A 21145-nucleotide genomic window follows, 5' to 3' on the forward strand; every position below is an offset into this window, starting at 1 on the left:
GCTTTCTGAGAATTTCTTTTAAGTGTCATTCAGTAATTTGAGACTGTCATTCCCAGTTGAAATTTTATGTTTGGTTTTATTAGGCTAGATAAAGGCCGTGAGATGAGCTTTGTGTTAATTAGGATGCTGGCCAGCAATCTGGGATACGTTTAATTCTCTGCTCACTCTGCAAGCTTACAGGAATTGCACAGATCCACTTTTTCAAAACTATTTCAGTGTCTTTTCCCCATTGTCTTGAGTGGCAAACCTCAGTGCCTTTTACAGAATTCTAAGGGATTTTTGCTCTTCTTTCCCTGTCTTTATAATGGGTATAATACTACTTTATTTTTGGTGCTGCAGAGAAGGATTTGGTGCTTGCTTATTACAGTAATTGATGCTCTGTAAAATCAGATGTATCTAACACTTCGTATAACCAGAAATTAGTGTTATTTTAAATACTGCTAAATATGTGAAATACATGTATTTAATTTCCTTGCAACATTACTGGGTTTGTCCTTCCTCACAATACCACTTGCCAAAGACGATTGCTTCAATCCTGCTGAAATTCAGTGGTCTGAACTGTTCTAATGTGTGTGTTCCAGCAGTAGTAGCATCACTTTTGAGCCCAGCTCTTGCCTGAAGAATCAAAGTACTCTTATTGTAGTCTTTGCCAAAGAGAAAAAAAACCATTGAGGGTTACCTGTGTGTAGTTTTTTTTTGTTTGTTCATTTTTAGACCTTCTTGTCCCAAATTCTGACCCCCTTCCCAAATTTGACTTTCCTTAAGATTTTTGTTTGTACCTAGACTATTGAATATAGTTAGTGGAATGCTACACTTGATTTCAGAGATAATTCTGAATTGAAAAGTCAACAAGTCAGTAGTACAGATATGTTAGCAAACCTCTGAAGGATATAACTTTGTTTCTTTCAGGCTGTTATGGAATACGTCCAGACTTAGTGAATGAAAGTTGGTCTTGCTCACGGTGCTCCACCAATGCATGGGCAGCGGTAAGCATCTCTTCGTCTGCAGCCAAAGGAAAAATTACTGTGGAAATTAATGAAATACTTCAACAGAGATGGGTGGTGGGAGGGTGCAGTTTGCCTTCGCATCCCAGATGCAGTGTAGTAATTTTTTGGGAAGGATAGGCAATCTGTTCTTGGTCCAGCTCTGAAGGAGTTTTCTTCCTGCAGGAATGTTGCCTGTGCAATCTCAGGGGAGGAGCTCTTCAGATGACCACTGATGGGCGGTAAGTGATTTTTGTAAAAATATTTTGTCCCTCCATATTACATCTAATGTTCTGGTGTGGTGAGTTTGGTCTTGATGCTCAGTGTAGCAGCTGGTTTTGGCGTTATGAAGGTAACTGCTACTCACTGACTTGGCAGGATGAGCTTGCGTAACTGTGCTGTCTTACACTTTATTCCTAGAGAAAAGTATTTTCAGAGAATGTTTAGTATCATGCAAGATCAGATGCCTGGAAGGCTGATCCCTGTTTTTCCAGAGACATTTACCTTGTATGACCGTGATTAACAGTCAGTTGATAATGTTGCCAAGGCTGCTAGCCACCATAAATATGCCTTGATACTGAGGGAGCCAGAGAAATGTTAACTGCCCTCTTGAGTATTTAATTCAAGTAATGGTGGACTCCGATTTGTCTTCTCACTTTTTTTTTTCCAGATGGGTTCATATAATCTGTGCTATTGCTGTCCCGGAGGCCCGTTTTCTCAATGTAATAGAGCGTCATCCTGTGGATATCAGTGCTATTCCAGAGCAGAGATTGAAACTGGTAGGTGTCTTTTACCTGTAGAGAGTGTTTGTGAACAAGAGCCCAAAAAATAAAAAAGGAAAAAAGCTTTAACTAGACAGCCAAACGTTGTGTGGGATCATAAAGTAGCTGAGATTGGAGGTGATGTTCTCACTCTTTATTTCCAACAAATGCCCCAAGAAGCTGTATCATTTGGATGTCTGATGAGGTGCTGTCTCACTGCTGTGACAAACCAAGTTGTGATGCCTAGATCTGCCTTTAGTCCCCAGGAGTTGTGCTCTGACCCTGGGCAGAGGCTGGGACACGTACCCACCTGGCAGTCAGGTCTAAATGACCTGTAAGCTTCGTTTAGTGCTGCATAGCGGGAGCGTGAAGGGACATGGTAACTAGAGAGAAGGTGACATATTGCTGACTTGTTCATCTGTAATTTGATTCGTCTTTCTTTACAATTTTTCTCTTTTTCTGTCAAGAAATCTCTTGTAGCAATTAATAAACATTTCTTTGTGGACATGACTGCGAGGCGAGACTGCAAAGATTTTAATGGAAGTCCAGCTACAACTCGTAATTTAGTTGCATTAGGGATTAGTAATGGATGATTCATTAGTTTAGAGCAATTAATCTTAATGTTAGTTAATGCCCCATCACTATAGCGTGTTGTTGCAAAATAAATTGTGCTTTTGCTGCTTGCTTTTTTTTTTTTTTTTTTGGTACAGAAGTCAGCTGGGCGACAGTTGGGAGTGTGGTACGGGGGAAGGTGATGGAGCAGTGATACATTGGTTAGCGTTGATGTATTTGTTAACTGCACAGCTATTTAGTGCAGGCAGCCCAGCCTGGATGAGAAAGGAGGAAGAATCTCTGTCTGCTTCCAGAGTTATTTCTCTGTTGTGCAAATGGGTTTTGTACACAAATGTGAACGTAAAAAGCATTCATTATTCAGGTGGAGTGATGGAGCAATGTGATGCGAGAGTGATAAATCTTGTAGCAGCGGTTCTTTATGGATCATCTGACATTTCCAGCATGCATCCTCTTCATTACCAGCACTTGTAACGATGAACTAAAAATCCTTTTACACAAGACTCACTTTTATTGCTTAATGGAGCCTCTCAAGGAAACATAACTTAATTCTTTAACTCTTCTGTGTCTGCCTTACAATCCTGTAGAGCCAGGGCAGTGTTGACATATGTAAAACTGTTGCCTCATTCTGCTTCGAAGCATTGGCTCTGCCATCCAAACCTTGCACAGACTCACTACGTATCTTTCTTTTCCCTTCCTGAATTAAAGCTTCATCGCTTTGTTGATTTTTTTTTTTTTTCTTCAGCACTGTATTTCATTCACACTTCATGTTTTTGTGTCTCAGGAAAGGTGGAGAATTTTTGTATCAAGTACCCTGACTTACACCATCTAATGCTGTGATTTACAGGCACCTGTTCCTTATGCTGAAGTTAATAAGAGCCTGGTTTGTAGTTCAATTCTTGTCAAAGTCTGGCTTTAAACACTTCACTTGGAAAGTGTTAGCATGGCTGGTGCTGCACCTTGCTTCATCATAATCAGAGTAACTTTTCTAGAGGTGCAATGCTGTTTTTTTTTTCCTGCCAGGATGTCATGACTCTGCCAGCAGAGTGTGTTGGCGGCTAGTCCGGGTAGCTTTGGACACAAGTTCAGGTCTTAGTCTTGAGTTTCTGTCCACGTGCCAGTGTGGCCCCTCTGTAAGATGTCTGGTGCTGCTATGCAGCTGGCCCAGCTGTTGGGATGTAAGGATTAGACTTTCAGCCTAATTGTTCTCTGTTCAAGAATGTTACCAGGTTAAGTATTGTTGTATTTCGCCTGATTATAAAAATCTACCTTCTCTGTTGCTCTATACTTGTGAGCGCCTTTATGTTTGCACGCACCGTTGGTGTCTCTTGAAAAGAGTCGGTGTTGTCACCACATACATTGTGGCTTTGAGTGTCATTTGTTACAGGAAAGAAAGCAAATAAATTATCTGGAGCTAAAATTGAGTGGGTTTTAGAGTTACGAACTAGGTAAAGACATAAAATTGAATTTGGATGGCAGAATGTAAAGGCAGTGGTGCTTATAGCAGCAGCATTGGAGTCGTGTGGGAAGTGCGAAGGAAATTTAGATTGGATAAGGCTGTGTGGAGAAGCACACTCGTGAGACATTATGGAGAGTTTTAGGATTTTTTTAAAGGAGTTTGCAGGTAGTTCATGGAGCACGCGAGTCATTCGAGGAGCTGGGGGGTGTCTGTTTTTGGAGGTGTGCAGCTGCATTTAGGAAGATAAGGTGACTTCAAAAGCGGTGGTGTTGGATCTGATGGCTTTGGAGAGATGGCCTTTGCTAAAAAAGATGGAAAAGGAATGATGTGAAGGCTGAGGACACTTGAAGTGAATGGGTAAAGGTAATGAAGGAAAGAGGGGGGTAGGGGTTACCTAATGATTTTTTCAAATTTTTTTGATGTGTTTGTATTTTTTTAACGTTGCTGTGAAGGGCCTGAGGTAACAAGGAATTGCAGTGATTAGTTTGAAGAGTATCTCCTGTTCTTTGAGCATGCATCAGGCCTCCCCTTTCAAGCATAGACTTTTCAGTCCATTTGTGGGCATTGCATCATTTTAAAGAATGCAGTTTGCGTGCTTCCTGATTAATGGTGTATTACGGGCCTGTGAGCATAAATTATTTATGACGTGGAAATTTGGAATAATTAGCTGTCATTCCTCAGTGGAATAAATGAATTGCAGTGTTCATCATGCAGGAGACAGCCCATTTCTTACTCTCAGCTATGACCCGACTCTCCGGTGTGCGTTTATTCTGAAGATTTTTTTTTTTTTTTTCCTCCTGTGCTTTAGACCTCTGTAGTACCTCCTCTCCTACAGAAAATGTCTTTAAATCTATATGTGCCGCTTTACCACAGCACTTGGCACTGGTGCTTCCGTCCATCCCATCTCCCCCGCTTGCAGATCATCTGCATTTTCACCCCTTCCACCATCTTCTACATTTCAGTCTCTCTGTGGCTCATGTTTTTCTTTCTTGTTTGATCGTATTTGCTCTGACTATTCCGTTGGTGCAGCTCTCCTGCCTGTCACAAGGAGTTTGTCTTGCTGCTGGGGTGTCATTAGGTGCATGCCAATCCTTCTGGCTTGGAAGAATCCTGTTCGCATCAATAACGGCAGATTCCTGATCCTGGAGGGTTAATGCTCCCTTGAGAAGTGGTATTGAGCACGCTGTATATCAGCAGTTGTCCCTGCTGGCGGGAGAATTAGGTATTGACAGTTTAATAATGAGATCTCATTGCTATTGACTTGCTTTCAGTGCCGTGTTCCTGCTGTGCACTTTGCTGTGGTGCTTATCTAGCTTTTGAACATGGTTTACAGAGCGATAAAGGCACAGCTTATTAAATACTAAAAAACACATTCTGGTAACACTAAGGCTCTGGCTTTGAATTTCCTGGCTTTTGTTAGTTTAAGGAAAAAGGCCAAATTAATCTTTGATGTAAACGTACGGACTTCAATTAATTCCCAGGAAGTGAATTTGACGTATTTCATGTACATGTGGGGCAGACCCCAGTCAGGGAGGGGTGACGTTGCACAGAAATAGGGACAAAAAAAAATGCACCTCCCTTTCTTCTGCGTGTTTTGCGTTCAAGGAAGAGAAATACTCTTCAGAGAAGGAATGGTCTTTTTATTTGTCTTGGCAGTGTGTTGTAGCTAGTGCAGTCGGGCCCTGGCTCTTAGCTGTGATAACACAAACATAAGATGGAAATTTGGCAATTCTTTTGCATTTAGTGGGTAGTTTATAATACGATATCACTTCATATTTTGGAGGGTACGCTTTAAAGATAGCTCAGATCATCTAGAAGCTGAGTGAATTTGTACTTCTGGGGGGTGTATTGGCTTATTGTGTGATCTTGGGCAGCTTATGTTACATTTTTAATCCTGTGGGATGTAGTAATTCATACGGATCTTAAGATTTAGGCTGTGTGTTGAGTAATGTTGCATACCTTGAGCACTGCTTTAATGGGAGTGAGGTAAATGAGAGGCCAAGAAGAGTGAAAGAGGGGAAGAATGGCTCTGTTTAATATCAGACACTGCAGAAAGGGGAAAAAAACCCATCTGTCGTAGTATCCTAGTGTGTTTATAGGACATTTATGTTTAGGTGAGTAGATGGATTGAGGGGGAGGCCGGGCGGTCAAAGCTGGGGGTGTGCTTTGGAGATGGCCATCTAGACCCCGGGCACTAAAAATTACCGTTTTCCTCTGTTCATCCTTACATGTGGAAATTATTTCTTTGTACTAAATAAATCACATAGCTGTATAGTCAGATTCATGGGCATATAACATCTCTCAGGATTTTATTTATATGAGCCATTCATTCTAACATGTAAAATGCATGTTCGTCTCACATGTGTGATATTAATTTTTCCCTGCTTTGCCTTGTCCAAGCCTCAGCTGTGGTAAAGAAGCTACTGTTAATCAGTGACAGATTCCCTAGGCTTAAAATGTTAAAAGCTAAGAATGGTGTTTCCAAATAGTTTCCTGGAAATATAATGCAAGTGTCCAACTTAAATTTCTTTGGGATTTTGGGAATCCCAGTCTAGTCTTCTGTATTTCTGAGGAGCTGGAAACAAGAATATGGTGCTGTTAGGCAATGAGGAAATGCATCTCGTTTCCCACTGACACTTAACGCTTGCTGCCAAGTCTACAGTGCCATAAGGCTTATGATTTTCAGCTTGGAAAAAATTTAGATTTCTTTTTAAAGTGTCCCCCTAAGTGCTATCTGATTAGATTAGCCTAATAACTGGATCTGCTTTGCAGAAAATGAGTTTTAAAAATACTGAAAGATTTCATACCTTTTTTTCCTTTGCAGTTTTGGTGTTTGATACGGTATGTTTTATTTTTTTGTTTTTCCAAAACAGCGAGTGACTTACCTACAATAGCTAATCTGACATGGATACCAATAGAGTATTTGGTTGATGTGTTTGTGTGTGTAAAAAAACATGCAATATTTTTATTCTATTACATAAAATAATATTCTATTAGATCTAATAGCTATAATGTTCCATTAAATACAACAGACCAAACCATTACACAGTTATTCTCTTCTTTCAAAAATTGAAACGATTTTTCTAGCAGTGTACCTGGGAAGATCCAGCCACTGTTTGAATTAACGTAGGTCCATGTCATACATCGAAGGAGCTACATCGAGTTGTAGCAGTTCTGACACCAGGGGGGTGTGTGTGTGCCTGTTATGCTCTCCCCGTCTCTCAGCCCTCCAGTGAGCACAGTTGCAAATTGGATTTCCCTCTGCTTCGCTCTCCAGCGCGGTTCTGGAGGGCTGAGTTCCTGGTAGATGTTGTCACGCTCAAGGGAACGATAAGTTGGTATCTGCTGTTTTTTCTTGGCGTACGAGTGATTCTAGGGAAGCGTATGTAGGCAGTTCTGGAAGTATTGGACAGACCCCTCAGCAGCAAACATCACCATTTTTTGGCTGTGGCTTCTGAGCCCCAGGCAGTGATACAGACTCCTTCCACCACACCAGGAAACAGGGTGCTGTACGTTGTGTTAAAGCTGCTGTTGACTGCCTGCATAACATTGACCCTTGTTTCTTCTCAGAAATGTGTGTACTGTCGGAAACGGATGAAGAAAGTGTCTGGTGCCTGCATCCAGTGCTCCTACGAGCACTGCTCCACGTCCTTCCACGTGACCTGCGCGCACGCGGCCGGCGTGCCCATGGAGCCAGACGACTGGCCCTATGTTGTGTCCATCACTTGCTTCAAACACAAAGCAGCTAACCAGAATGTATGTGGGTTTGTTTTGAAGGTTTTGTTTTCCGGTGTTTGGTTGTTTATCGGTGTGTGTTTGGTTTTTTTTTTGTTTTGTTTTTTTTTTTTCATAAGAACGGTTTCTCTGCACCTCTATTTTTGACTCGGCTTTTACGATTGCAAGTTGTAAATTATTCCCTTTTCTCTCTAATGCAGATTCAGTTTCGAAGGGAGGTGACACTTGGACAGACTGTGATTACAAAGAACCGGAATGGACTCTACTACAGATGTAAAGTGATTGGCATGACAACACAGACTTTCTACGAAGTAAACTTTGATGATGGTTCATACAGTGACAACGTTTACCCAGAAAGCATTATTGTAAGCAGCTCTCTGTGGAGAATTATTACTGTTACATAGATGAGTACAAAGTGTAATGCGTGCACTTTGGGGTGGAACAGTGAAGTAAAACGTAAAAAAAAAAAAAAATAAAAATTAAAAACTGAAGTTGCTGCTTGCTTAGAAAATCTCATACTGTTCTTCATTATTGTTCTTCTTGTTTATGACATTATCTCTTTGTTGTTGTTGCTGTTCCTTTCCCAAGATGTGATTTTGCTATATGCAAATCTTCATAGTTCTTCAATGTTTGTTTTAAGTTGCATCCTGTTTGTTTTGCGGTTGAATAATCTCTTATTTTTCAACTGACAAGTGTGATTCGTGGGGGAAACGGATTGTCTGTAAGCACTTCTGGTTCAAAACAGGGAATTCACTTAATGGAAGGAATGTCTAGAAGAGTCTGACTTGTCAACTCACGCTTTCTCTTCCTGATTGTGCCATTGATTCACCACGTGAAGCAGAGCAGGTCACCCTGCTTGTTTTTGTTTATATCGGAGGTTTGATGTTTGGGGGTTTGTAATGAGAAGTTTCCTAGAACTGAGCACTGTCACCAGAAGGAGGTGCAAGTGGTGGTGTTGGTTTTTTTTTTCTGGTCTCTCACTGGTTAAGGGTTTTGTTTGAGACGATGGCAATTAATCACAAGTGCAGAAACTTTCTTATACGTAATTACAGCGTTATGCTGCAACTTCCTTGAGCAGTGATTTTACCACCCCACTTTTCCCAAGTTCTTGAGCTTTGTTGGTGTTGGCTGTCTGACCTTTTTCACTCTGTGTCTTCAGAGCAGAGACTGCATCCAGCTGGGGCCCCCTCCGGAGGGCGAGTTGGTTCAACTGCAGTGGACAGATGGAATCATTTACAAGGCCAAGTTTATTGCAGCCCAAATCAGTCAGATTTACCAGGTGAGTATGGGAGAGTACCCACATCCTTCATGGCAGCATGTCTGATTTGTGTAGCTCACTAGTGCTGAATGCTTGCTCTGGTCATGAAGGGAGAATTTGCCTTCTGAAATAAATACTGCTGGTAGTCTAAAGAGAAATAGAGTGTTAAAATAGGATGAGGTCAAGGTTTTCTGTGTCGGAATGTGGATGTATGGATAGACATAGGTCTAGACTGTATCTATTTTTAAGAGACAAAAAAAATTTGCCCTTTTCCTTATGGCTCAGGCCAAAAGTGACCTGCTCACTCTGCTCCCTGGTGGCTGTCCTGTGGCTGGAGCTGAGCTTGTTGTCTCGAGTTCCCCATGGGTCAATATCTACATAATTACAACTTCCCTCGATGCTTTCAGAGGGTCTAAGGGAAATGATGGGTTGGGAGACTACTTCAAGGGGGGGAGTAGTCCTCTGGTTGGGAAGGTACTTTGTGGAGTGGCAGCAGCATGTGGGAATAATGTCCTGCTGCTGTTGTGTGAGGAACTGGAGACCTTCAGTCTCTAGTCTCATAAACTCTTACCATCACTGTTTATAGGGTGAAGAAAACAGCATCCAGTTTTTTTGTCTTTGAGTCTGTTCCACATAGGGGATTTTTGTTTGTCAAGGTTATAATAGTAAAGGAAGATTTAACCTGGTACTCAGTATTTCAGCACAGAAGGTTTTCTAAAACGCAGTGCCTTCATTTGATTAAATCAAAAATTAAAATGGTACCAAGAAGTTGAAAATGACAGTGATTTGAAAAGTATATATACCTTGTGCACATTCTTTTGAAAAATATATGCTGAAATTTGCAAAGAACTGTTATCTCTTAAAGATAATGCCTCTGGACAAAAGGCAGAGGAAGTCCCATATCTTGTATTTGTTTGAAACGGGGTTCTGGTTTCTATCCTTTCTACACAGAGTGTTTCATATCTGTGTGCAAAGAGCACGATAATCCACCTTGTCATTTAACAGTCTTTTTGGTGTGTATAATGGATGTTAACTGCTTCGGAGAAGACGTGATCTGGGTGACCCTGGTTATGAATAAGTACAATATATAGTTCCATAAAGATCTATTGTTATGCATGCTTTCCAGTTTAATCACAGTATAGGAAATTGTCATTGATTTCTCCAAGGTACAATAATTTGAAATAGGCTATTCCACTGATAGTGCCAGATGACAGAAAAATATGCATGAGGAGTCTGTGTTTTTCAAATCATGCAGTTACCTGTAAGTAGAGCTCATCTCCATGGGGAAAAGGGCCTGGACAGCTTTCCACATTGCTTCCCTGTCTCGATGGATTTTCAGTACTTGTGGGGGCATCTCTTTATCTGTTTCAGAACAGGATTATATTTAAAAACACAAACCCCAGTTTTGTTATGAAATAAGTGTATTTGTAGGAAGACAGCATGGATTAGCGCTTGTGTTTTAAACTTGTCTTATTTTGCAGTAGCTTCCCAGTTTGCATCTCTTAAGTCTGTATTTTGTGTGCTCAGATTAGATGTGTATATCTATCTTAAAACAGTTGAGCCCAAATGACTGACTTGGAATGCTCTGATGCACGTTCATAACGGGTCTCACCCCTCTCAGTGATTTGGAACTTAAATGAACAAGGTCTAACCTCTCTGTAATAGTTTAAGCCGGCACTGCCCTGGGTTGCAAATCCTGCCCTTCTGCTAGAAGTGGAGCTCGTGGAGTGGGAAGGGCAGACAGCAAACTGCCTCGGCAGTTAAACTTCCTAATTCCTGTTCCCTTCTGACTCTTACGGTAGCGGTGCTCTGTAAAACCAGAGAGTAAATGGGACTGGTAGCATCCTAAACCGGCTCAGCAGGGCTCAGCAGAGCTCATCGTTCACAGCCTGTTCTCCCACCTGCGTAGTTATTCCAGCTGATGTACGCTGTGCAGTTAAAGGGCCTCAGCAGCCGTCGCTGCACTTGCATAACTGATGAGCTGCAGGACCTGGGCTGTGCCCGAGGAGGAGTTCAGAGGCACAGTTGCTTTTTTTACTTCTGAATTTGTCCAGTCTGAACCTGACGTTCCCTATTAAACTGTGGTCTACGTCCGTCTGCGTTATCCGGAAGAGCGTAATAAGTCTCGAGCAAAAGAAATGAAAAATCTCTTTAAAACTTTTAATAGTTTTAACATTTTTCTATGCACGTTTCCATGAATAAACATTCCTGTAACACCTGATGCATAATTCATGATATAATCAGTACTTAGCAAAAAAAAGGTTTGACATGAGGAGTTACCACCATTTGTACCTGGCTGGCTGTTTCTGCTTGTTAAAACACAAATGTCTTTTAGTAGCTGGAGTTGTTTCCTTATGACGTGTGAAAATGCTTTGTTTAAGATGAAAGAATACAGGGCTGCCTTTTATTATAAGTGAAAAGCTTATTTTTTTCAGGATTTGAATAAAAAAATCAGTAGAAATCATCAGTGCTCTGCCGGGGAGGTTGGAGCAGCGGTGCTGGTCCATGTAGTATAGATGTTTTAGGATCTACAGGAGCACTGAATGAAACCACTTGGGCCAGATAAGACAGGGTGCCTGAACAGCACCAAAATCAGCACTTTCTGGGTTCAGCATCCTTAACATAGCTCAGGGGTGCTTATTCAACAGCAGTCCTAGAGCATGCGGTGTCAGGAATGGGGGATCATCTATGGGAGCTGGCCCTACGAGGGGACTGTGAATGCTCTGTTCAAGTACTGTCAATGCAGAGGCCAATTTCTTATTTCATCTTCTGCCTACTCTGCAGGTTGAGTTTGAAGATGGTTCTCAACTAATGGTGAAACGTGGTGATATTTATACCTTGGAGGAAGAGCTTCCCAAGAGAGTGAAGTCTCGCCTGGTGGGTATCAAATAGAAGCAGTAAAATGGCTGTGGCTTGCAGTACTCATCCACATTTTTTTAGCATATTGTTTAGACATTAGGTAAATACAGCCTCCAATTTCTGTGGCTGTAAAACCACTTGTAATACACAAAATACATAGAGTAGAAGAAATCCTGTCTGTAAATGCTTGAGAAGCATTTAAATGATTTTCCCTTTCATATGTTCAGATCTAACTTCTGTCTTCTCTGATTAAAAGATTATGTTCCTGTCATTTTACACCATATGACTTTAGTCATATGGACTGCTATTGTGTCTGGATGTTGCCTTTAATCAGAGGGGAGATAAACTGATCTATAGCTAAGTGGTTTCTGGAGAACTGATTAGCGACATGGGACCAAACCCCCATTTCTCACCAAATAGGAGATTTAGAATGTAGCTCTTGCCTATAAATCTCTTAGCCTAAAAGATCAGACTGTCTTTAACTGCATACAATGGAATTATCGAGCCTAGAAAATATGAAGGATTTATTTCGTAGCTGTTTTGGTTCCAAACTTGCTGGGTGTTTTCAAACCTGGTGCTTTAACCTTTAAAGCCATCTCATTTAAACAAGTGATGAGACTGGTTTCTATGCAGATGGAGGAGATACAGTTTTCTTCTTAATTCTAAATGTCTGTAACGTCAGCCACGGCAGGACAGGGACAGATCCACGAAGTTAACCTGTGCTAAGGCTCTGGGATTTTGTCTGTTTTTACCAGACAAAAAGAGGATGGTTCAACCTTCCCTTAAGAATAGATGAATTGCTGTGCCAAGTTAAACCAGTGGTTCGCTGGCCCCGTGATTCTGTGGCCACTAGCAGGAATGAGATGCACGTTGTCAGAAATGACCTGGTGACACAGTTTTGTGGAAGAACTGATGACAATTTGGAGGAAACTTTCGTTCCCTTAGGCGTGAAATCGTCAAGGGTTTTACTCAAAACCCCTTGTAAAATGCTTTCTGTAATGCAGCTCTCTGGTTTCTCCATCTTGTTTGAGGTTGTTTATCTCATTAAGACCTCATGACATAAATTTTAGAGGTTAATAATTACCTTGTTGTCCTTGAAAGACTTCTGGTGGCAAAGAAGCACCTTAGAATTAATTTCTAAGATGTGCACAAAAGTCCAGTTTATTTAATCTTGCCCTAATAATGAAGACAACATATTGGAGCCCTGAAATACAGGATTTGGAAAGAAACACATTCTCTGCAGCGGAGACATCAGGCTTTGTAACAGTTGGAGAGAAAGGAATGCGAACCGGAAGGAAAGTTTCAAGTCTGGTTGAAAGCTCAAGCTTTTCTTATGTATTTTCTGCTGCCAGAAGCATTAGATGTGCTCTGTGGAAGTGATGCTCACAGTGCTTTAACATAGTACAGCAGAACAAAGGAACAAAGCAATAGATGATAATTTCTACCGAGAAATGTGTCTCATTTGGGAGTGTAAGGGCAAGACAAGCAGCTGTTTGTACAGTGAGCCCCAAATGCTTTCTTTGGGTCCTGAGACGTTGAGGAAGCCCCAGTTTCCTCTGTGCCTTCTGCTTGGAGTGAACAACCTGAAGAGGCAGAGGAGGATAGGAGTAAAAAGAGAATTGGCAAGGCAGGAGCTGAAGTGAGAGATGTTCCGAAACAGAAAGAAGGCAACTTGAGGGTTTCTCTTTCCAGTTTGGTTTCAGAAGGCCAGAACGTTTCATGTCAGCCGTGTGCTTTGCATGTTTGGGAGTTCCATTTTTCTACAGAAATACCCTGAGCCAAGTTGTTCCGTTTGCTATCCCCGCTGTCGTATTGCACAGGCATGCCCCTTGCTTTGCGCCCGCATGTCTCCCTGTTTTCCTGCTGTGCCTCTAATGATTGTACTTTCGTGTCTCCTGCAGTCCCTCAGCACTGGGGCCCCTCAGGAAGATGTATTTTCAGGAGATGAAGTGAGAGCAGCCAAACGCCCCCGGCTGGGGAATTCAAGAAATCCCGAAGAATACGGACAAAACCCAGATTACCTGGCCTTTATGGAGAGCCTGTTGCAGACACAGTACCAACCTGGAACTCAGAGCAACATGTTTTAACCCGGATTAATTAAAAATATTATACTAACCCTTTTCAAGCCTATGGAAAAATAACTTGGAAACTGTGGAATACAAGACCGTCTTTGTGCAATAGTCTGCTGTGATTTTTTTTTTTTCTTCTACTCTTGGTTTGGACTGCAAGAAAACCCTGTCTGGCTGCACGCTACCTCTACTTTGCCAGACATTGCTGACCCATAGAGTTAGGGAGCTTGAAAAATCTTCAGACAGCATTTCACACAGAGACTTTGGAAGAGCTTATACTAATTTGTGACTGGCTCCTTTTTATGAGGCTTGGAAAGGGTTAAAATTTAACTAAATGACTTTTTAAAATATGTCAAACTCTTTTGTCTTTAAAGGTGCTATTACATTGACTACTGAAGCAGCCTTTGGAATTGTGTTTTCTGTACATAGACGTCACCTTTGTGAAGTTTTCTATAAATGAGCATTATTAAAAAAAAAAGCAAACAAAAATAGGAAAACAAAAATTTCCACAAAACATTTTTCTAGATTATGGCTTTAAAACAGAAAATAAACAACATCTCCCCCCTCAACCCCAAATGAAATGTGACTAATATTACAGTGGGGAGAGAGCAAGAGCAGATGTCCTGGAAAGTTTTGGGTTCTTCTTTTTTTTTTTTTTTTTTTTTTTTTTTGTAAAGAAACACTATCTTCTTTGTAAGATGGGGAAAGAAATGTTTCATAGCTGGGATGTTTCTTACCATTAGTTCTCTCAAAGACACGTGATAGGTGTGTGTATTTCTGCCATGTCACCAGGAAGGGACTTAGGGAAGAAATGGCCAGTTTTTGGTCATCCTTGTCATCTTCCTTCCCCCATCTTTGCCATCACAGTTGCTTTCTAGTTAAAAATCAGCATGGCTTTCAGTTCCAATATGCCACTCCATTCTGGCAAGTGTTCTGTTACTGCTTCTTGTGTTAGTTTCTTTACGAGCCATCCCCCTTCCCCACTGCGGACTAGAGCATCGAGGGGTTGCTCTAGTTCTCTGCTAGGCATGTCTCCCGTAGGAACCTTTTTCTTTTCTTTGTCTCCTTGTTTGTTTTTTTTATGTGTGTTTTTTGTTTTTTTGTTTTGTTTTGTTTTGTTTTTTTTTTTTTTTGAGTTGTGCTCCTTACAGTTGTGAGAATCATTCCATGACAGAAGCCTGGGAGGTGTTTGTATGTTTTTCTTTTATCTTATTAAAGAAGAAATTCCCCAAACATCTTTGATTGTTGTGACATCCTTTACTTAAGTAAAGACTGAGCCTTTGAGTTACTCCTGGGGAAGAGGAACGCAAGCCCTTCATTTGATTGGACTCAGTTCACTGAGAATTGAACGAGCATTAAAGGCAAAAACAAATCTTAAAAAGTATTGAGTGGGCAGCTCCCACTTGAACACTTGAAAATCACCTCCGTTGAAGAGCTGTTACGGTGCAGTATTTTGTAAAAGAGCCTGATCTGAAACCCTGCTGAAGTCACTGGAAAGTCTTCCACACTCTTTGGAGGACCTCTATCAATTCAGAGGGAAAGAAAAAGGCAGCCCTAGTGCAGAGTTGGAAAGGGGACGTGGCATCCATGGTGTCAGGGCGAAGGGGGGCAAGGACACATCGTCCCACTCACCTCAATGCCTGAAGCCGCTGTGAGACAGCAGAGCTATCCAGAATGCTGCACAGCAATCTTTTCCACCTAATTCCCTGAAATTACTGGAGAGAAAGAGACAATATTATCTTTTTTTAAACTTTTTTTTTCTTTTTTTTAAGCCCCTTCGCAAGGTGGTCATTGTTCTGTGGAGAGGTTTTTAAGCAATGCTGGATCTTTAAGGGAATAAGTGGGAAGGATTTGTGGGCTAGCAGATGGTAGATTAGCATCTTAAGAGACTCAATGGGTATTAAACTGTCCTAGTGAAAGAGTGGAGATAGAATAAAGCAATTTTTTTTTGTTTTTAATTTTGTTTTTTGTTCTCCCTTGGGAGTATTGGAGTTTCCTTTTATTTCTCACTGCCTCTGCTACGGGTTATTTTGTTTGTGTGTGCGTGTCTGTGCGCGTGTGCACGCGTGCGTGTTTGTAAGATGTATGAAACAGGTTTGTTTTTTTTTTATTTCTGAGTTTTTGACGTTTTCACTAGATGTCTCCAAGAATAAAAACAAACTGAGACTAATAAAAGTTTTAAAAATTGGCAAGGTCCTTAAAAGCCTCGGTTGTTACTCCTACATAAGCTTTCTCGTGTCGGTTAAGACATGATTTAGTAGACTTGCTTGTGTAAAAGAATAAGCATGTTGCCAGGCCACAAGAGAAATATTTAAAACAATTGAAAGAGAATTTTAACAGCAGAGGATTTTTTTTTTTTGGAGGTGGGAGGGGAAGGGTGGGATGGGATGAGTGGCTGTGAGTAATGATGAGGAATTTCCTCTGCATGTTGAAGTCCTGACTGAAATAGCGCTATTACTGTATTCATATGTAGTACCTTTTTAAAATACTATTTATATTGTAAAAACGAAGTGTGTTTCCTCACCCCATATTCAGATGCTGAGTTATGTTTAAACATGAACCTGGAACTGTAGAATGCCCTTCCTTGTCGCAAGGGTTTCTCCCTTTTTGTTTATTTTTAAATCCCTCTTTTCGGTTTAGGATGACTTGTGCAGATTATCTCTAATGACCATGCTGATGGCCTGTGTGCATCAGACTATCGAAAAGGCAATAGGAAATGCACATTCCTACCTTCCCCTTCCTCCAGTGAAATATATTTGTAAGTGTCTGATTATGTGCTATAAAAATAATGATTTTTTTTTTCTTCCTCCCCCTAGGTTAAGGATGTGATGTATTTTTTGCATATTTTTTTTCTCTGCCTCTAGGTTCATAATGAATTAAAGGCTGTTGAGCACTTCAGAATTACATTTTTTGGGGGGTTGAAGTCTCTTCATTTCTAAGTTTAAAGTCTTTTGGACTGCAGGAGAAGGTGGCTCCCAGGTCTGATGGGTAAAGCAGACTGATTACACTGAGCCAAGGGAAGCCGAGACTGATGAAGAGCAGCGTGCTCTTTTCCTCCCTCTCTGTTAACTGTGCAGGTGAAGAGGTCTGTTGTTGCAGCCCTTCCCAAAATTAAGAACTGAGCTTGCAATGCTTTTTTTGTCCAAGGTCCAGGATTTGCTCTAGCTGGCTTATTCATGAGAAATGTGGTTGCTAAATAGCCTGGGGTGGTTCTAAAATCCTTTTATCTTTTAAATCACCAGAGGTGGTTCTAAAATCCTTTTAAATCACCAGTTTGCTACTTACCTTTTGGAGTCTGCTTCATAGCCTTCCAGTAGCCTTTCTTTCTCTCCAGCTCTTGAAGGTCATGCTGACATTGAACCTCTTAAAATAACATCACCCCGAACCTTTATTTAAACACCTTCATTCCCCATCCCATCCCGAGCCCTGATATTTTTCTACAAATTCCTCTCCAGTTGTTGCAGTGTGAGGCTAATGCTGCAGATTGTATGAAAGAAGTCTCCAACTTCCAGTCTTTTGCAGCATAATCGTTTTTCTTGAGATAACCTGAGGAATCATACTAGTGGGAAGAAGCTGCTGATACAACATCCGCTGGTGTTTACACCCACACAAAGCTTACCTTTGAATTTAAGATCTGCTATGTTGCTGTAATAAGAACTAATATAATTTTAAAGATGTCTGAAGAAGCAGTACGTACTTCCCAAGTAAATGCTTGGATCGGTGATCAAAAAACCAAGGATCAAACCTTTCCGTTACCTCGCAGGATGGAATAGACATTTCCACACAAACCCCCCGAAGTCACCGTGGGTTTCTGTTACTTGCTGAGATTGCTTTGCTGAAATATAAATGATGTTGGGTTGTAGGAAATAATGCTGTGCCCAAGGAGTCCTCGGGGAGACAACGTGAACGCTACAACGACTGTAGTGCAGAGCTTTGCTTCCTACGCTTTCCTCTGTCGAAAGGCCGCTCGGGCTGGATGAAAGAGCGTAGATGAGCACAAGTCATTAGCCTTCTCTAACTGCTACATCTTTCTTATCCCTGGAGAAAGCGTATTTGGGTGTCTCTCTTAAACCTATGCAGCTGAGCAGCATCTCTTACTAAAACACATTTCGGTTTCCTCCTTTTGCTTCTCCACGGTCTCCACTTGTGCCAGCTCCAGCCCCTGGAGGTCTGCCCAGCCCGTCCTCCCCCAGCCCCATGCAGCGTGTTCCTGTGCTGGGACCCTCCTGCCTGCCCTGCGGTGTGCTTGCCTTAGGACTCGCCATTAACAGCCCTTGGTGGCCCAGGTAGGGACGGGATGCCTGTGGGTGATGCTTTGTCTTGCCTAAAGGGCTGCGGTTTTCTTCTTACTCCTTTGCAGAAGTCCAGCTTGCTTGGGCTGGCGAACAGCAGGATGCCTTCACGCAAAGCAGATGTTTTGAAACCTGTAGCACGGAAACTGATAAAACTCCCTGAGTTAGTGTCACCAACTGTTACATGCACAATAAAGTCATTTTGTGATAATTGCTGGCAGCAGTGAGAAGATGGGGATCAACAGGCTGCTTATTCCAACTCGGAGGCCAGCAGAGACTTTTGCCATATGCCTGGAGTGTCAGAGAGTGGATGGAGATTTGTTAACTCCTTGTCTGGTTGGAGAAAGAGCTTTAGCTTGGTGAGAACAAATAGAGGAGGTAATTCCTCTTTTTTTTTTTTTTGTTTTTTTTCTTTGTAAAGGACAAGATTATCTAGAAGCCAGCAGTGTTGGTTGGGATGAGGCTGAATGGACAGCCCCAGCTTCCATAAACCTTGGTTAGGTGCCTACCCCTTCATCCTTGCCATGTCATCGTTCTCTCACTCTGGATTTCTTGTGGTAACTTCTGGTCCTGTTGAAACAATTCTTCCTGCGAAAGCGTTTCTGCAACTCTCCGGCGTGGCAGATCCACACGTGGTGTTCTGTGGTTTTCCCATTCACGGCCTCTCGCGGCTTCCAGCTTCACTGCTTGTACGTGGGAGCACATCAGGGCTCCCAAACACTCTCTCTTTGGTGTACTTGCTCCTTTCCTTTTTGCTTTATTTTTACAACTGCTTGGTTTAGGGAAGGAGCAGATGATGGAATAACCTTGTCACGTGCTGTAGACATCTGTGCTTCAGTCAGTTTTGCAGAACTTCTATTTCTTGACATTATTCTGTGGGGATTCTTCTCTGTTCTTCCCTTGCTGTTTATATTAGTTCTTCATCAGTAGTTCTCCTTCAGCTTGAACAAATTGCACCAGTTTAATAAAACTACTCGTTAAACAGGTGCAATTCCCTTCTGGAAGAATGCCCTTGTTTTGGTTGGAGTCTTAGCTTAAGGTAATCAGGAGCCATTTTAAACTAAACTTCACTTTGAATCTGGGCATGCTGTTTCAGTTTAATAGCGATTTAAGTTGTATTAGTGACGTTTCTCGTGAGGGCGTGTCTTCTGTGGTGGTGGGCATCTTTCATCTGGGGGCTCAGAGGAAGACGGCGATAGATCAGCACGTTAATACGTCAATCCTCTCTCTGGCTTTGAATTTCTTCACAGCATAAGGTGAAGCCTTTCCTGCAGTAGGTTCCTTTTGCTAGCGCTGAAGTAGGCAAATCCCTGTTTGTTTTCTTGTTTGGGCTTCTTTTCCCTGCCCTACATATAGCTAAATGTGGCCTAATAAACTTTTTACACCCTTTTTGAAAGAATGAAACGATTGCAAAGTCCTAACCTGCAGAGAACGTGGGTCTGTAGAAGAGCTTTTTCAGGCCCGTGATTGTACTGTGACGGATTAAAGCAAGGAGCAACGCTGTCTGCGTGGAACCTGCCGAGTGCCGGAGCTGTCCCCCTCGCCAGGTAGGTGCGATAACAGCTACGTTCAGCTATTTCCACGCTCTCCTGTCGTCTGACACGGCGCTGCCGCTTCCCAGGGCTGCGTGTCTTGGCTGTGGGATGCGCAGAGGAGCCACGTGATGAGCACTTCTCGTGACCCTTGTTTCCCGTGACATTAATTTTTGTGTTTCTTGGGTTCGGAGGACAGTTTGTCCTTTTATCTCATTACAGGTTAATGAGGAGACCTCCTTGAATGAGTTTAACCCCGTGAAATTTAAACAGTGTCTGCTCCAGAGTACCTAATACAGGTGATACCTGCCAGTGCTCCCTGAGCTTGCCAGCAGGAATGAAGACTGAACAAATTACTTGAGATTCCAGCAGAAAAAATCTTTGAGTTTCTGTGGGTTCCTGATTTCCAGCCCCACATTCAAATCGCCTCTCTTGCTTCTCGTCCCATGAACAACTAACTGTACTGGTGCACACACACAACAGAAGAAAACAAACCACCGAACCAACTTTGGCAAAATACCAGGACTTGAATGAATTGGAGATGCTGAGCTGGAATTATTCAGCAGCTTTGATAGCAGAAAATGAGAACTACTTTGTTTACTTGCCCACCAATAGAAATTTACTGGAGTTATTTATTCTGCATTAGAGGAATAAGACAATTAAATTTTTTTGTTTCCAAGAGGGGAAATATAAAGGTCACTGTGCAAATATTGTTTGGAATTACACAGCGACCACAGCTTAGCCACTTTTCCTGTGGAATAAATAAGAATTTGGCCATGTTTCAGCACAGTTGACTTTGGCTTACCTCTATACCCTAACCTTGCCATTTCGGATGCCAGCTGCTAATATCCCCCAGCAAATGAGCTTGTAGCCAAGCTGTCTCTGAAATAGGAGTGATACCCTCCCCTGTGCCCCAGATCAGGGTTTAAAAATAAATAAATGGACAGATCCACTGCTCATCTGCTTCATTTAACAGAGCCGTCTCTCAAAAACACGACAAATTTTCTTTGATTAGGAATGAACGATCAGTTACCCATGATACAAGCCAAGATGCTGCTGCTGTTCAGAATAGCAGGGATTCATCTGCCCGACTATAAAAGATCAAATCTGAGTTGATTGGAGGTACAGAAGGGTCACTGGACAATTTTCTAAGTGGAGAAGAAATGAGATGGGTACAAGGGCTATTGTGCAAGTCCGATTTCCTCGTGCTTCCACTTAGAGCTGAAGTTTATTTCTTTTTGTTACCTTAATAGCTCGGAGCCGCTCGAGAGTAGGCTGAAGAAGTGATGCATCTGATTAATCGGGGATTCAGATAGAACATGGAATTAACACTGCAATCCAGTAGCTTTGCGTCCTGGGCTGGGTGATTAGTGTGAGATTTTTGTCAGCGTGTAGTGAAAAATCTGCAACAGTTTCTGTGAGATCCCACTGCTTAGGGATGTCTCCGTTTTACAGGAACTATTGATCATAATGGTTTTTACTCCTTGAGCGCGCAGACAGTTGGCTGCTTATTAAATGCTCTGATTTCTCTCACTTCTGTGATATTCTCAAATTACAGACCTAGTCCATTTTATCCAAAATAATTTCTCTGCAGTTTTTCTCAGTAGTAAGAGATGCCCTTGGGTGG

General features: G+C 41.8%; 1 protein-coding gene across 2 annotated transcripts in view; it reads left to right on the plus strand.

Moving 5' to 3' along the window:
- The window catches only part of KDM4B (lysine demethylase 4B), a 78176-nt gene extending 63949 nt beyond the window's left edge, over positions 1 to 14227 (plus strand). For both annotated transcript variants that reach the window (XM_026864977.1, XM_026864978.1), the window contains 8 exons: positions 910 to 986; positions 1170 to 1225; positions 1654 to 1762; positions 7344 to 7529; positions 7709 to 7873; positions 8668 to 8787; positions 11551 to 11643; positions 13527 to 14227. In XM_026864977.1, coding sequence (XP_026720778.1) covers positions 910 to 986; positions 1170 to 1225; positions 1654 to 1762; positions 7344 to 7529; positions 7709 to 7873; positions 8668 to 8787; positions 11551 to 11643; positions 13527 to 13712 — 992 coding nt within the window. In that variant the 3' untranslated portion in view covers positions 13713 to 14227. The remainder of the gene's footprint in view (positions 1 to 909; positions 987 to 1169; positions 1226 to 1653; positions 1763 to 7343; positions 7530 to 7708; positions 7874 to 8667; positions 8788 to 11550; positions 11644 to 13526) is intronic.
- The last annotated feature ends 6918 nt before the right edge of the window (positions 14228 to 21145 follow it).

Source organism: Athene cunicularia (genome assembly GCF_003259725.1).
Source record: "Athene cunicularia isolate RWA chromosome 28 unlocalized genomic scaffold, athCun1 chr28_part1, whole genome shotgun sequence".
Classification (NCBI taxonomy): Eukaryota; Metazoa; Chordata; class Aves; order Strigiformes; family Strigidae; genus Athene; species Athene cunicularia.